The sequence below is a fragment of the Bombyx mandarina genome, chromosome 15, assembly GCF_030267445.1.
Source record: "Bombyx mandarina strain Sakado chromosome 15, ASM3026744v2".
In the NCBI taxonomy this organism is placed as follows: Eukaryota; Metazoa; Arthropoda; class Insecta; order Lepidoptera; family Bombycidae; genus Bombyx; species Bombyx mandarina.
In genome coordinates this window covers 8,764,567-8,781,911 of record NC_143221.1, presented here as the reverse complement: position 1 = coordinate 8,781,911, position 17,345 = coordinate 8,764,567, and the positions used below count along the sequence as shown (strand labels likewise).

The 17,345-nt window shown below is 35.2% G+C and overlaps 1 protein-coding gene across 14 annotated transcripts; it reads right to left on the bottom strand.

Annotated features, from left to right (window-relative positions):
* Positions 1-896: 896 nt before the first annotated feature.
* Positions 897-16,307, bottom strand: msn (serine/threonine-protein kinase msn). 14 transcript variants are annotated; one of them, XM_028182979.2, is made up of 22 exons: positions 16,006-16,307; positions 15,741-15,806; positions 14,669-14,876; positions 13,875-14,051; positions 13,513-13,744; positions 13,301-13,429; positions 12,723-12,956; positions 12,567-12,640; positions 12,347-12,431; positions 11,369-11,492; positions 11,161-11,181; positions 10,835-10,931; positions 10,623-10,752; positions 10,304-10,445; positions 9,025-9,963; positions 7,370-7,492; positions 5,816-6,206; positions 5,517-5,737; positions 5,216-5,406; positions 4,994-5,120; positions 2,074-2,208; positions 897-1,989 (listed from the first exon to the last, which is right to left on the bottom strand). In XM_028182979.2, the coding sequence occupies exons 1-22, from the start codon at positions 16,069-16,071 to the stop codon at positions 1,741-1,743; spliced, it is 4,161 nt and encodes a 1,386-aa protein (XP_028038780.2). In that variant the 5' UTR covers positions 16,072-16,307; the 3' UTR covers positions 897-1,740. The 14 variants fall into 14 exon arrangements, with proteins under 14 accessions (XP_028038780.2, XP_028038781.2, XP_028038784.2 ...); XM_028182980.2 differs by having other exon boundaries at positions 2,074-2,202; XM_028182983.2 differs by having other exon boundaries at positions 5,816-6,023.
* Positions 16,308-17,345: the final 1,038 nt, after the last annotated feature.

The window sequence follows — 17,345 nt, the reverse complement described above, 5'->3', positions numbered from 1 at the left end:
TATGTAACACCCAACATCCTTAAGTTATAATCCAATCAAACTACTTAGTGCTAGGACGTTTTGTATGTAAGTACGGTACTGTAAAAACGGAGACCTTACAACTCATGTCTCGAGGTGGGTGGCGCCATTTACGTTGTAGATGTTTATGGGCTCCGGTAACCACTTAACAGAGGGTCGCCCAACCAACTAAGCTAAAAATAATAATTTGTTTCGTACTTCCTGTGATGAGCACAAATAAAATAGACGACAGGTAGGTAATAAAGAATTCTAAGAACAGCTGTTTTGAGTTTTTTTATTAATGCTTAGATGTGTGAACGAGGCCACGACCCACCCGGTGTTAAGTGGTTACCGGAGCCCATAGACACCAGCGGCGTAAATGCCGTCACCCACTTCGAGGCCTGAGTTCGTAGTTCTCAGTTTTAACAGTATAACGGCTGCCCCGCCCTTTAAAGCGAAACGCATTACTGCTTCACGACAGAAATAGGCAGAGTGGTAGTACCTACCCGTGCGGGCTGTTAAGATGTTCTACCACCAGTAATTACGCAAATTATAATTTTGCGCGTTACATTTTTTATTATATCTTAATTCTTTTCACCATGGAAGTCAATCGTGAACAATTGTCAAATACGCATTTGCACCGATGCATCGCTGATACGATTGCACCAGACATGACATATAATTCCCTTGAAGTTTCAACGACTGTATATAATTTCATTAACAATGGGATCAAAATAACTTAGCAATGCACGCAAAATAAACATACAGAGCTTTTTTTTTTACAGTTTTAGCTATCAAGAAATTACTTTATTGTCCATAAAAGGTAGAATTTTATTAAGGCCTATCTAACTGGGATGATGGGTATATATATGGTATTGCAAGAAATAAAATATTAGAAATAAGTGACTTTTGTATTTATTGGGCTAAAGTGTCTTCAAATAAAAAAGTCCTCAAATATATCATTTCAATATGCACAGTTACATCTTTATACATGTAAATAATATAGTACATAACAAATAAATAATAAATAGTACCAAATTTTTAGGTTTCATCCATTAATAAAATGTTATCCAGTTTGGTGTGATAATTATGATACAATGTGACTTCACTTACCAATTTAAGAGTACGAAACTTACGTATTAATAATTGTCGAATATTTATAATTTATTCTAATTGTTTGTCCAAATTAGTATCCCTCATTTTTATTCGTACAAGATTTGTTTCATTTATATAGTTTATAAAACAACCTTTATGTTACCAAATTATAGTTATCAACACCCAACTAGCTTAAAATTACAAACAATTATAATATGGCATATATGAATTAATAGTTTGATTTGAAATACATTTCTTTTAGAAATAAACATTTGCAACATAATATAAAACTAAGCACATTAACTCACGTACGAATAATTGTCAATATCAAAACATTTATCCTAAAGATTATTGCTTACAGTACATGTTACTTAGTAGCTTGTAGTGAAATAATTATCAGTACAAAATGCCACAATTACCTAAACATAGGGGTCCTCAAATATATGAATTTAATATTTTATGAATTGTCTTTTTAGCATGTACAATCGATCTGTCACTTATCACAAGTCTTTGAATTTCACGTGGCCAAAGCGTATTTTTGATATATTGACTAAACTACTGGCATTTTAATTGTACAATACGAGCATGTTCGTACAGGACGCTGCGCATAAAAAATCACAGATCAAAGACGTTTGTCGTATTTCATTACTACCAGTTGGCCATTCCGGGTTTGTTTAGAGTCATGAAATAGATTTGACAAGAAGAGCCCCCCTTTGCAGAAGAAAAGAATACTTTGTCATTACGTTCACATAAAAATTTGAGTCTTTGTGCCTTCTTGTGCATAAAAACGCCGTCAAGATGTCCACTTTCAACGGACCGAATCTCTATTGCTTTGTTTCCCCAGCCCATGATTTGTCCTGTACCAATGTAGGCCACCGATGTGGGCATTTCACCCCACTGAAAACAAAAGAATTTATGAGGCTTATTAAAGTCAACAAGTGTTTTTTGAAGTTTTTATAGATTTGTAAAAAAGGATCTTACCTGAAGTACTATATTTTTGCTAACCCGTCCATAAGTGTTAACATAGACGCCTTCATTGTCATAACACAGAAGCAACTGCACGCCGTTAGAGTTTGGAAGAGGTACAATGCAATGTGGTATAATTGATCCCTGTGTCTGTAAAAAGGTAAGAATCTTAATTTTCGCTATAATGTAGCATAGGACCCGATTCCAGTGTGCAAACTACAATCAAGTAACTGGTTTGTATCTATACTTAGAATACAGGACAAAGGAGAAACCCCATTTTGGGCCTAAGCGTTACACGAATGGGATATGTACCAAAAAATTCGTCTATTTTGCTTGATTAACCTATTGAAATCTTAGCTTCATTGACAATGGCCAAGTGTAGAAAATAAGTTATATTCAATTTTTTGTTTTAAACAATCTTTGTAAACATCTACAATACTTATTTCAATATACGTAACTAGCTCCACAAACGCGCGGATTAGAATTAGAGCATCCATAAAATATGATCGATTTAGTGGAAATCGGGTGTAAAAAATAATTAATACTCTTTTGCTTTAGGATAAATGACTGTTTTTATAGGTATTTTAATCAATGTAAATAGAGTATGGCCATCGAATCGTGACACAACTACTTACAATGGCGGCAATTCAAAATATCTACAACTGACAACATCAAATATAGCATGAAAGGGTAGTTTTGCATTTTTATATTAATGTGACTATGCCATAGAAAAACACAAATGTATCAAATCGTGTTATGTTATCTTTAATGTTGCCAACTGAAGATATTTTGGATTGCCGCTATTTAGTTGTGCCATGATTCGCTGGCCAGACTATAAACTTAATGTCATTGAATAACGTAACGTAAAGCACCAAAATCTACTAACAAAAATAATTAAAAGAAATAAATAACTGTGCCATTTAGTTATGACACGAAATCATGTCGGCATGGCGGCAACTGCGGCAATTCAAAATATTTTCAACTGGCAATCTTAAATATAGCATGAAAAGGTCGATTTGGTACTTTGAGTTTTTCTATGGTGTAGTTATATTAATAATTTTACTGGTGGTAGGATCTCTTGTGAGTCCGCGCCTCCCACCCGCCTATTTTTGCCGTAAAGCAGTAATGCGTTTCAGTTTGAAGGGCGGGGCAGCCGTTGTAACTATACTGAGACCTTAGAACTTATATCTCAAGGTGGGTGGCGCATTTACGTCGTAGATGTCTATGAGCTCCAGTAACCACTTAACATCAGGTGGGCTGTGAGCTCGTCGAAGGGTATCTAAGCAATAAAAAATTAAAATAAAAAAGGCATGAAATAAAATGAAATGAAATGTGATGAGATAATATGGGAGCACGTAATGATTTATATTTTATATAAAAAAGTTATCATATAAATATAGTTTTTCATATAAAAAAGTTTTCATTAAAATTAAAATAAGACTGACCTAAAGGTCTTAGTTACCAGGTCATAAAATCCCTTAAAAAAATCATTTCGTGCGCAGCGCGTTTCGCATTACGTTGTTTTTAATTTTTGGCTTTCGTTCGTTTTCGTAAACAACCTAACGCGCGATTTCTCGTAACAGGTTCCATTTTTATTTTAAAGCAACCTGTTGCTGCAACAGGTTTCGTAAAAAACTTATCTTTAGTAGGAAATAGCCTCAAAAATATCGTTTTTATTAAAATATCTCGAACAATAAACATAACCTAAAATGTAAACATTGTCTGATTTTACCAATTTGGCCATTGCTGGGAGACCTGAAAATTGGGCTCATGAAACCTTCTTAGGTATTGTAACTTATGCCCAAATTCTAGCACTGTAACGCCAGGCCCAAGTTTGTATGGATTTCGGGTTTGTCGTTTATTGTTTTTTTATTACATATTTTGAAGAAATTATTATACTAACCTAAATTAGCACATCTTTTATCATGAATAATAAATGATGATGATGATTATACATGATAATAAGTTAGAATATTCAGAAAAGGCGACGACATTGAGATTAAGCCCTCACTATATTTTTCAAAATACCTTCACTGTACCTCAGTGATCAAGTAATTTGTTTGAAGGTATAACTTTTGGTGTAATGCAATGAAGAAATTTCCTCATCTCAAGATATGCATATATATTTATTTTGTTACGTCTATTGGCTTCAGTAAATTTAGATTTTAAATAAGCTATGAACTGCCTATCTTTAATAATAAAAATGGAAATCCACAGAACAAAAAGTACCTTTAGTTTTACTTTAGAACCATAAACTATCTTATTGCAAAAAAGTTACTCTGTTGTTGTATTAAAGGTAAAATCTTTCGCATGTAGTCTATGATAGTGATTGGATATTAGGCTACAGGATTGCAACAACAACTTTCGTAAATAGTCATGTTCATTTATTTTATTATATAACCCGTTTTATTCAGGAATCATTTAAGCGAATTCTTTCAAGCAAGTATGAGTTGCCTACATTGTAGATTTCATGCTGTCCTATATACGGAAACGGTAAAATCTTCTCGCTTAGTATAATATTTACTAAGCAAGAAGATTTTACCTTTTCTACTGATGGTAGGGCGATTATAACCCCGTATGTGTAGGTACCACCATCCTGCTTATTTCTACTGTGAAGCAGTTATGCGTTTCGGTTTAAAGGTAGGACATCCTTTATACTATAGAACTGAGCCTTAGGTTTCATGTCTCAAGGTGGCTGGCGGCGTTTACACTGTTGATGTCTATGGGCTCAGGAAACGCACTTAACACACAGGTAGCTCGTGAACACATCCACACATCTAAAAACAATAGAAAATACACCTCGCATCCTTGCCATAAATATGTATGCCTTGCTAGTCCTAGTGTGGATGCTTCTGTTGATGTGGGCACTCTGAGTTTGTGTTGGATTTAAGGCTTAAGTTTTTTCAAAAGAAAAAAATTGAAAACTAATACGTACATGTTTTGGAATATAAATATCATATACTGTGGCAGTGTCTAAATCAACAGCATGGAAGCCATCTGCAGAACCATAAATTACTTTCAGTCTTGTACCTTCTTCAATGGTTAAATCTACCAAAAGAGGTCTGAAAAAAAAAAACAATATTTGAAGATCAATACATTAAAAGCAACTAACATTTAATTGTCATTGATATTTGTTATTAAAACACTATGTTTTTACCTGTGTTGAAGTTCACCAAAATTTTTGAAGGCCATAAACTTGTGATATGGCTTGGGAGCCCAAGCATATATTTCGATGGAATCTTTAAGAGCAATGACGAGAAATTTTATCCTTTCATATTTCACGATACGGAAATGTACAGCACCTTGAAGCTCACCAACATTTATCCAACCGTTTCTTCGCTCTGCTTGCTGTAATGTGTATAATTTGTTTTATTAACGATTACAAATTTTGTGTACTAATATAGTTTAATATATTTTATTAAGTGATACTATTTTATAACTTTATATACTAAGCTCACATCACTAAGTCCGTCAGTACGTAAAATCTTCGATTTGAGCCAGCTGAGATAATAAACCCGAACGCGATTTTTTTTTCCAGATACAGTCACAAGAATATTTTGTCCTTCTAACACTTCCATCTGCTGGAAGCGGCGTCTTGAGATCAACTGGTAAACTTTCCCTTGCCCCGAACGATCAAGAAGCATTAAGCCATTTTCGGTTCCAATAAGTAAATTAACACCTGCAATAAAATAAATAAAAGTTAAAGATTCGTTTGCTATGTATTTCGTTAGCACAACGTTATTAGAGATGAGCATACCCCAGAGTGCGGCGCAGAGAATCTCAGAGTTAAATCTCTTTTTATATTTTCGTATCTCGGGTGTATCGGAAGAGAGGTCGTGTCCTGTGGGCGTGACGTTGACGTTCACGTGGCTCTCTCGGCGGGAAGCGTTCCCACCGGAGCCGCCTGTGCCTCCGCTTCCGGTAGAGCCGGCGCCGAATCCAAACGTTAGGAACGAACGCTGTTTCTGTTGCAACGGAAGGAACTGTTGTTGGGATCCGACAGAAGAATTGGAAGGAGATTGCTGTAAAGGATGCGGCGATGACGCACCCGATACGAAAGATTTGGAAGGCGTGGATTGCACAGAGGAAGATGGCGGGTGGTGATGGTGGTGGGATAGGGGCGTGCCACCAGCTATGGCTTGCCTATACTGCGAAAGAAAAAAAACATATTAAAGCATATCGTGGGAGTAGTAAGTATAATACTTATCGATTATATTATAATGCACGATACATTCCTTATGTAACCAGTTAGTCATCAAATCCTTCTCCCTTTTATTAGTTATAACTTAGAGATCGGAAAGTTATTTGCATGAGACTAATCTACCATTTTGTGAACTTGTGACGTTTTTGGATTCATGACATGATTGCAGGCAAGTTCTTTAAGTTATGAATATTTATAGGGATATCAATAAGTTATGAACTTAATTCATCAAATAAACTAGCCGAAATATTTCATTACAGCTCTTATTGAAATTTCATTTGATAACATAAAATTAGATATTAAACATGCGCATTAACGCTTTAGATCTAGAACTTTCGGGACTGATTATTTCAAAGGTTTGGCTGTGTAATATTTTCACATTTTAATTATAAACTTAGTTAAGGGAACAGTGTGAACTACTTTATGCTGGATTTGAAAACACCATTCACCGTTTATCAATAATTTATAATAAAGCTGCTTCAAACTAAACTACTGGGAAGCCTATCCGTATTTAAATGAGCAACATGAATTTTGCACATGAAATGAAAGCGTTTAGAAATGCATATGCACATGTACAAGAAGGAAATACAGATTCTAATGACAAACAGTTTTTTTGTTACCAAGCATTGCGTCTTGCCTGCAATTCGATTAATACTTACGTGGTAACAGATGTCTGCAAACCGGCCGCGGAGTGACTCCAGGATGTTTGCATGATTGACAACCATTATCACATTAATACGATAAACCAGAAAGCTGGACACCACAAATATTTAACTCGGAGCTCCCGACAAACGTATAACAAGATAATTTTTTTTGGAACAGTTAATATATATTCAACTGCTTGTAGGAAGCTCAAGTTATTGTGAACAAATTTAGCATGTTATATTAAATCCCAGGTATGGATAAAACCCATGAAAGCACGACGACGACGTGATTGATGTTACAATTTGGGTTTTGGACGCTGTCGAATAACAACGCTCTATTGAAAGCTGCTCAGTATTACAGTATTAGCCACTAGTCACAATAATTGAAAGCAGTGGCCGATTTCTTTATATGCTAGGCTCATGGACATTTCTAATCAAGAATGGACAGTTTAAAAAAAGAACTCACCTCCTCGCTGGTTGATTTGTCGAGACGCGGCGGTGTTGTCGGCTGTCCGGCTTGACTGAGCAGGTCCGGCAGCACCGAGCTGGTGCGGGCGCCGCTGCCCTCGTTACCGCCGCTTGATCGGCCCTGAACGCGATATGTTGTTTAAAATATCCAACGTATAATTGGGTAAAAACTCTCTTTTTGGGGAAGCACTACTGTTAATTTACTGACCGCGATATCGTCTTTTCGCATTAAAAGTGTACGATTTCTAAAAATATTCAAAATTGAATTAATAAGCGGAATCATTTGGTATCACCAGTATTTTTCTCAAAAATACTGTTAAAAGAGCGTTGTTTACTTTTTTTTTTAGTTTATCTATGTTTTGACTACTATTAACAAAATTAATAAATAAGTTTATCTTACTTTAAAAGACAGATAATGTAACCGGTAAAAAATAAAAAGTAAATGTTGCAAAGATGATTAATATTAAAAATATCACATGATAAACCTTTAAAACACTCTCCTGTAAAATTAGTAAGTTTTGAGATTATACAGTCTTAATGCGAGAAGACGATATGTTGTTTAAAATATCCAACGTATAATAGGTTAAAAACTCATTAAAAAAATAAAATTGGGTAAGCACTTCTGTGTGCTTAGTGCGAGTCTCTTAACGTTCGCGATAGCGTAAAAGTTAACGCAATTTTGTATGCAGTTCGAACAGCGCCCCTAGCGGCAAACGTAGGCAAACGATCCCATTCCATACAAATATGAGCTCACTTTTACGTTATCGAGAACGTTAAAAAACTCGCACTAAGCACACTGTGAACTTATTCTCAACAGTACAGTTTGTAAAGATCAAGTCGAATTTGATGTGTGTAGGTAGTGCAAAAGTCACATTTGTTACAACTAGTACATAAAATATTATTTTAGCGGTATTAATTCCACAATAACAGCTCGACAAACACGGCAGCCATAACATGCAAACCACATTCACATGATGATATAATATTTTCTTTTGCAGCTCCTGTGTTTCGTTAGGCGGCATTCCTAGATGTTAGATTTTCAAGTGTATGTAGATGGCACAAATATTTTCATTACAGTGGTTTTTATTTCTTGGCAGGAAGACGGTATTCGCGCACAGACAAAATATAATAGTTTTGTTAGGTCAAATTAGTAGTTGCAGTGAGTCATGATTAGTTTATGATATTTTAACGTAAGTAAGTACTTGTTTAGTGTTTCCAAGACTCGAGCTATTCTCAGCAAAAATATTACAGGCGTTTACTACTAAAATGCATCATTTGCCAGATACGCCCAGAAATGTAAGATATTATAATAAACGATCCCAAACCCATGATAGAAGAAAAATTTAATCAAACAATTAATCACTTCAACATGTAAGATGCACGAGCAAGTATACTTTAACAAACTTTTCGTTTTGACTAACATTAAAAAAACACCTACATAATTTAACACAAACATTTTATCCAATTCTTGTCACACACAGAACGCACTTAATATTTGAAAACTAAAATCCCGATACCCAATGATATAATTATACCCATTTCCAAAGCATTTCCAACAAACACTAAGTTAGTATAACTATGTTAAAAATTACATTACCCTCATACCAAGTCAGTAAAATATTAATCAACTGTCCTAAGCAGGGAGCAATTTACCTGATCCTGTGCGAGTACCGCTTCCTGCCCACTCGCTAAATATTCAGTGTGCCGATTATACTGAGAGTTTCTTCGAAAAACTATATCTGATTCGGTTTTTTCTCTCCGCGGCTTCATCATACTCGAGGTAGCATTTGGTGTATTTTCAGTATGTTCATTATCGCCTGTGTTGGCCATCAAATCGGGTGTGCCCGTTTTCTCAAAGGACGTTCCGCTCGAATAGCAGATGCTGGTAGCTGGCGAGTCGCTATTTACGCTGCTTTGGCGACTCAGGCCGTTACTTTCGCTGTCTTGCCTGATTAGAGCAGCCACAGTTTTAAGAGCATCGATAGGATTATTGGTTGACTTCTTTTCGGCGTTCTTTCCTCGTCGCACCTCTCCTTGGTTAGACATTTTTAAGCTATCATTCATTTTTATGAAATCCGTCAATATTGGTTCTCCTGATATAGGTTTAGACTGTTTCCGAGAATTGTTAAAAATCCCACTTGATCTCATCTGTTTGTTGACACCCACCGGACTTTCGTGTTTAGGAAAGTATATAGCTGAATGACGAGTACTGGGTAGTGGAAAAAGATCAGAATTTTCCCTTCTGAATCCTCTGAAGAATCGGTTTGGAGAATTCTGTTCTGATTCTTGTTCTTTTTTCTTTAGCATGTCAGTTAATTTTTCCTGAGCGGTCTTTTCGTTTGATTTATGACGAAATTGTTTGTGACGAGACGGAGGTGTCGCGAACGCTTTATATTTGGTCCAAGGATCTTCTGAATCCATTCGAGATTGTCTTTGAATTTCGGCTCGATTTTGTTCGTTCTTTTTTGGCTGTTCCTTTTTCTCTTCTTTTAATTCAGGCTTCGAGGGGAAAAATCGAGCGAAATCCCAATCTTTGAGCAAGACCGCTTCGTCAACGTCCGACTGTCGTTTATCAATGTCCGCATTTTCTCTCTGGGCGTTTCAAACACGTCCGATATAGAAAGTACAAATGAATAAGATATAATTAATCAAAGCACATCAACAATTAAAACGCTCACTGACATTACTCTGGCGGGACAACTGTATGATAATGCGGCTAACATGGCATAAACTTTGGAATATTCCGGTCGACATATCTTTCGAGAAAAACTCACTAGAGCCGCAGATGATCGAAATGAACGTAGAGCGAGAATAGAAGTGAAGCTAAAATACAATTGTGAAGTTTTTCTAGAAAGAGTGCAACGGTAAAATCGAAAGATGGACAAAGTTAGCACAGAACATAACATAAAGCTTAGCGTCCGCCAACACTCACCCGTTTCATGACGAGCGTGCGGTCTGCGTGCGCGTCCGTGTGCGCGTCGGTGCGGGCGTCCTCGTCGTCCGGCGTCGGCGGCAGCGGGCGGGTCGGCGCGCAGCTCGGCTCGCTCAGTCCGCCCCTGTAGCACAACTCGGGACTGACAAGCCAAACCGAAATCGACGGAAGGGAAGGAGATGGAGAAGGGCAACGAAATAAATGATAATTGCAACATAAAAGATAACAATAAGGCTTCATTAGATGCGCGTTTGTAACCTAGGGGACCGTATCCCCATTCATAACGCAAACCTGTAAGGATTTAGTTAATGTTACTCACAGCGGCTTGGGAGGGTCACTGGCGAGCAGCGTGCCGTCGTTCCGAACTCGTCCACCGCTTTCTTCCGCGTCCGAATCGCTATCGGAATCTTCGAAAGTCGGTTCTGGTGGATTTCTTTCAACCGGTGGCCCTAAGGATATGCAAGTATTTGTGAAGGACATTGAAAGTAGATGTCTTTATCCAAAACATGTCTGAATTGTGTGATATTATACCTTGTCCATTAGTAGGCGCACGTGGAGGCCTACTTGGTGGCTCGTTTCCGGACACCACGCCTAGTTCATTGAGTTGTGCAGCTAACTTATCTAAATCCTGGAACATTTGGGAAGTTTTATTACTTTTTTCATGTCTCCCTATTATGATAGACTAGGAAAAAATTTATAACATCTTATAATTTATCTTAATTAATGTCATGTATGTCATGTAATTAATAAAAAAATAACAAAATAAGCATTCAAATAATAACTGGGATATTAAAAGCTTTACTGGAGGCAAACAAAGATATCAAAGTATTTTTCAGAACTGTTAAAAGTAGACCTACCTCTGGCCGCCGTGCTGGTGGCTGAGGGAATCGGTGCAAATAATTAGAGCAGCGTGACATGAAAAAAAAAACGAAAAACAATAAAATGATTTCAGTAACAAATATACAAGCTTAGGCAACTTAGACAAAATTAGAAATGGACGAATCGCTTTGACAAAATTAGAAATCACAAATATAATATTATAATGCTTCTATCAACTTTACGTACCATGGGTTTGAAAATGTGATGTGAGCCACGCTGCGGTGGTTGTGGTCCACTCGCTGGCGGCGTACCATTGTTTGAACCAGAACTGTTTGAAGACCCAGACGAATTCGGGGTTGGAGGCAGGGGCCTACAAAAGTACAAAATCATAATCTATACTAATATATTAATCTATGGTGGTTTTTACGGATGTTCCGTTATAACTACTGAATCATGAATCCGATTGACTTGAAATTTGGTATCCACGTAGAAAATACATGTACATAATGGATAGGCTAATATTTATATGAGTGTTGAACTCCCTACACCGGTTGCGGGGGCGTTAATGATGAGAATCTTTGTGGGGGTGAGAAATAATAATGTTAATTTTTAACGCCCAGCGAAGCGGACTGGTAGTGGCTAGTAAACTCGTAAGTTTTGATTAGAACACATTGAAGTTTTGTTTTATACCTCCATTCATACCTATTGTATCAACGTGCATTAGTTATAGGGAGTATATCTTTTTCTTGGTCTATGGGCTTAGCCTCTTAACGAGGTTTCCGCGTCTAAGACGCAGATGTTGGGAGCGAACCGAGGGCCCATGGTAGGGTATATGCGGGCGCTGATTTTGATGGCTAGCTGACTTTATTGTAATACAATTTAGACCTAAGTCTCTGAGTGGGTTGCAGCATTCACGCTGTGATAAGACTTACAGATTTCCGTTGCCTTTTAATGGCAGATGCACTGTGAGTCGTCTGCTAATCGAAGTTATTAAATTAGTACCATTTACAAATCTTATCATATTGTACATAAGACTTGAACTCATAAGAATGTTGACATTGCAAAATATTTATGAGTTCTTGATATTCAGTACTGTTATCTCATCTTTATTGATTTTAGGATGAGAAAAATGTAACCATGTAATTACGCGCTTTATTGATTATTGCAATTTTTTTTTAAATCTATTGACATATGAACAAAGAATAGTTCAGTTTAGTTATTTACCTATATCTATTAGGCGGTTGCACCTGTGGATCTGGCACAACGATCAGTCTTTGTGGAATGGAAGGCCTTGCAGGAGGCCCAGGCTCTAAAAAATAAAAAAATATTTTAATGTTGAATATGAATACCTAACGATCAATACAAATTCAAAGGAAAAGTAATATTGAAAAATGTGTCAAAGGTGTTAATAGATTAATTAATGATAGCTTGATGATAAATATACCTGGAATCTCCTCTCGTTCCTCGCGGTTGCTGTTACGTTTAGGCGGAGGTTGAGGCTGAGATGCTTCAGCTGGTCTGATTATTGATAAAACAAAATGTTAATTGTAAAAACGTACACAGTTAATAAGAAGCGATAAAATCATTAGACGTATGTTACCTGGCCCCTTCTTGTATTTGTTGAAAGTTTCGTCGTAGAGTGTCGCTGGACTGATGCGCAGCGGCATTGTGTACAATAGACGAAGGTTCGCCCGCGACAGCGTTCTCTTCTTCTTCAGGTTCTGAACCTGAGTACCTGTAGTCTTCCCGAACTGAGTTGTCCTGCTTTCGTTTCTTACACCTATCTATATGATCTTTAAGCTGTATTCTTACTTGTCTTTCTGTTGGTTGATCTCTGTAAATGTAAAATAAAGAATATAAATTTTGCATGTAGTTTTTATGTTATTTTTTTATTGCCTTTGTAGGCAGACGAGCATACGGCCCACCTGATGGTGAGTGGTTACCGTTGCCCATGGACTTCAGCAATGCAAGGGGCAGAGCCAAGCCGCTGCCTACCGCATTTTTATGAATATCATTTAATTTATAGGTTTAATTGAAGTAACTTTATATTAACTTGCAGTAAGAAACAGTGATTTTCTAATCAAGAGAAAGAAATTTGTTTATTGGATTTGTGATTTTAAAATTAGTGTTTTCCATATTTTTGTGTCATGATATAATTATACATTATTATTACAGTACCTTATAAAAGGATGTTTCAAAAGTTGTTCAGTGTATGGCCTTTGATGATAATCTTTTACCAATACAGTCTCAATAAAGCTATGAAATTTTTTAGCCCATTTCTTTGACTTTAAGCGAGGTGGAGCATTCCTAGGAAAAATTATGATTTTTTTAATTGTTTAAAATAATGTAATTATTATTATAAATATCAACAAGCTTTTTAAGATGTATACCTTGGAATCAGAAAAAGTGCTCTCATAGGATGGAGATCGCAAAGAGGCGGTTGACTCTCTGCCATTTCAAGAGCAGTGATACCAAGAGACCATAGGTCAGAGCGATTATCGTAAGTAGCATCGGGGTTCTCGTCACAAGCGATAACTTCTGGCGCCATCCAATACGGTGTACCGATGAATGTGTTCCTTCTACCTATAGTACGGTCCAATTGGGCTGACACACCAAAATCCACTAAAACATGAAAAATTGTTTGTTATTAAAAAAATCTTCAACTTTCAATGTTTTGATATATGACGTGATGATATGTTGAACATTTTGATCAACATTAAATACTGCTATAATTAGTATTATTTTTTTCTACCTAGTTTAACTTCAGCATTGTCTGTCAGGAGAACATTTTGTCCTTTTATGTCTCGGTGAATGACTTTTTTTGAATGCAAGTAACTTAGGCCTCTAAGTATTTCTCTACAGATGTATGATATCCACTCTTCTTTAAGTGATTGCCCTTTGGTTGATTTAACTAAGTCTGTTACAGAGCCTGAAATTTAAACATATTTCATTAATTTTTATAAAATTACTAACCCTTCAGAGATATCACTACAGTTTTGAAATACATTCATTTTTTGTTAGGTCCTTTATGTTTATGTTACTTTTATTTATTTCCCACATAAGTATCAAAAATAAAGGTACCAATTAATGCAATGCACATATAGTTTTGTGTAACAGGTGTAGTAAGAACAGTTCCATAATATAGAAAATTTTTAATGGTATTTCAACTAATTACAGCAACGGCTTGAGCTCATTAATTTGAGATGAAACCATATCCCCACATTATCAAAGGTGAAGCTTACTTACTTTATAAAAATAATTTATGTCAAAGGCACAATTTTAATCAACTACTTCTTTTCATATTCAATATTTTTTATATATAATTAAGTAAAGTAGATTTAACCTCTTTTAATTTATTATATTTAACATGAATTGGTTTTATAAAGTTCAATAATATGACATTTATGTATCTGAATCAGTCAGGGCTGTTGTGTTTGCCAGCATTAATTCAACCTGGTTAAATATTAAGGCTTTAGTTCTAAATTTAAACTTGAAACCTGTCAGCTGAAGATGTCATATAAATTTATATGAATACAAATTACATACCAGCACCACAGTACTCCATGACCAACCATAGCTGGTCATCTTTTCCCGGAGGACTTTTCTTTATAAAAGCACCATAATATGTAGCAATGTTACGGTGGTTTGAATATTTCTTCAGTACATTGATTTCAAGTTTTATTTCTTCTTCCTCATCTTGTGTGACATCCATAACTTTGATGGCAGCAAGTTGTCCTGTTTTTGTGTGTCTCCCCTTAAATTATATTTATATTTAAGACATTTACTAATAAAATGATAAATCCAATAAAATGAAGACTTCAACTTGACTTAAAGCGGGTAATCATTATATGGTGTTTAACATTATGGAGACTGTGATAGTATCTACCCATTTATGGAAAGATAAAAGCAGGAAAAAGAAATAATTGTATTTTGTGCTAGTAGTGAAATATAAGTATATATAATGAAAGTGATCAATACTGCCTCTAAATATCATTTGTGTGTGGGGAAATACTGTGCTGTTGCTTCCTGTTAGGTACTCTCAGAATTATTATGCCCTTATTTAACTAAATAATAAACTTTTGTTGGAAAACGAATTTTAGTTAATTACTATGATTACTATAATTACTATGATATCATTTTTACCAACCATATAAATACAAAACTATGATCTTATATTGTTACAAAATTGAATCATCAATCAACTTATAAACTTTAATAGGTGTGGGTGTTAGTTAACAAGCCAAATTCAAGATAATTGATTTTATTTTCCTTAAGAAGTTTTAATGCCTTTATTTAGTTTAATTATTATATTTCTATTCACAGCTTTGTTGAAGTAAGTAGATCATCATGCCACTTGCACTTCCTTATTAAATTAAGACTAATCAGTAAAGTTCAATGACATTAATAGTCAGTACTGTTTAATTGTAATGCTTTCATTAGACTCTATAAAGTTTATTATTAAGAAATGAATCAAACTATCTTTCTTGAACCATGATGTAGCTCACGGTAGCTTAAATATAACTGACTATTGTATGTTATTAGTACGCATAAGTCTAACATAAACTGAAATAATAATAAATTGTTTGACATATCTTTATTATGACAAGCCGATACGTACCTTATAAACCTGTCCATAAGTTCCATTTCCTACCACTTCTATCAGTTCAAATATTCCAGCAGGATCCTGAAATTCAAAAGCAGATCTAATACTAATACAATTACTCGAGAACCATCGTTTTAGGTAAAATGCTCTTGTGAACATTCACATGATTCACGCCCTGTGAGATCATTGCCCTTTCCTGGGTGACGACTTAAACATGGGCGCTATATGCTGTGTCGGTATCATACTTAAGTTACTTATAGTAAGTTGTAGAAAACTATACCTTTAGTGCACTGAGGTCAATGTCGTCTAATGAACAATTTACAGACGGTGTTAGTTGATGCGCCATTTTGAGTAGATTGTCACACACGAAGACAAAGCAAGAAAATTTCACATTAATGTAAAAAAACTATAAAACACCTAAGCTAGGACATTGGCAATGAAAAATGCAAATTGTTAATATTTAACCCATTTATAATGTAATATGCACATTGTTTACACATGAAAATAGTTAAAATAATATGTACGAAGACCGCGCGTTGCTCATACACCCGGCGGGGATGCCAGATTGAATTATTGAAAAGCTCAAGATGTTCAAATGTTGCCATAAATTTAATAAAAGACCAACTTTCAACTTAACCCTCATTTTCTAACAGTTTTCTCTCTTGGACCTATTAATAAAAATGATAGCACTAAATAGCAGAAAAAAACTGAATAGCAGCAGCTCCAGATTGTTTGACGTGTGGACGAGCTTAGGGCTGAATGGGCCGGACAGCTATTAATTATTTACCAGAAAATAAACATCATACTGCGAATGCCGCCACATAACGAGAAAGATAATTTAATAGAATTTCCATCCTACAAACGTTAATCCATCACTGACGATATACCGACACATTATATCTAAGTTTATGAATCTAAACTCTCTCCGATTTATTTTAGAAATAAATTACATTGATGTTTGTTATGGATTGTATCAATAGCTATTTAAATTAAATATCATTTCATGAAAGGTATTATCGAAGCTATCCCCAATAACCAACTTATTGGTATTGATACCCACCAAGAACAGATATCATGGTATGTGATCCGTTGTCTTGCTATACTGCATCAGCAATTTGCTACAGTAACGCCATCTTAAAGTTATTCCATTTGAAGACATTGCATACATATGAGTCCTTTTCCTATTCATATGGCTATAGAGTGCATTGAGAAATGTGTTCATTCTAAGCTGCAAGTAGAAAGTTGCGGTATAATGCCAAAACATTTTGATGCAACTTGCTCCCTGGCGCAAATATGAAAAATAGGGCGCTTTTCTAGAGCTCCCGATTGAAAAAGAAAATTTAATTTTATGCATTATTAATATTCAAAAGTTACTATTTTTATCTAAATTGTTTGCAATTTCTTTTTCATTACTTAATTTCTTTCTTTATTCGTTTTGTTGTTTTATTTCTTTTTAAAATATTACTTTTATAGGGTATTCCGTTTTTCTTGCATAAAACAGTTTTTTGTTACTCAGTAATGACTTAATTTGATATTTTATTTTCAATAATTTAAAAAAGGCATTTAGCAAGTTCAAAATCTACATTATTTTCTATATTTATATTGTAAAATGTGTTTATG

What these genes read in the sequence shown, in the direction of transcription:
- msn (XM_028182979.2), bottom strand. Translation starts at nt 16,071, where the DNA reads ATGGCGCATCAACTAACACCGTCTGTAAATTGTTCATTAGACGACATT. An exon ending in TTGAAACATCCTTTTATAAG is followed by an intron (nt 12,957 to 13,300) that starts GTACTGTAATAA and finishes TTACATTTACAG; the next exon opens with AGATCAACCAACAGAAAGAC. An exon ending in GTACTGACGGACTTAGTGAT is followed by an intron (nt 5,407 to 5,516) that starts GTGAGCTTAGTA and finishes TACACATTACAG; the next exon opens with CAAGCAGAGCGAAGAAACGG.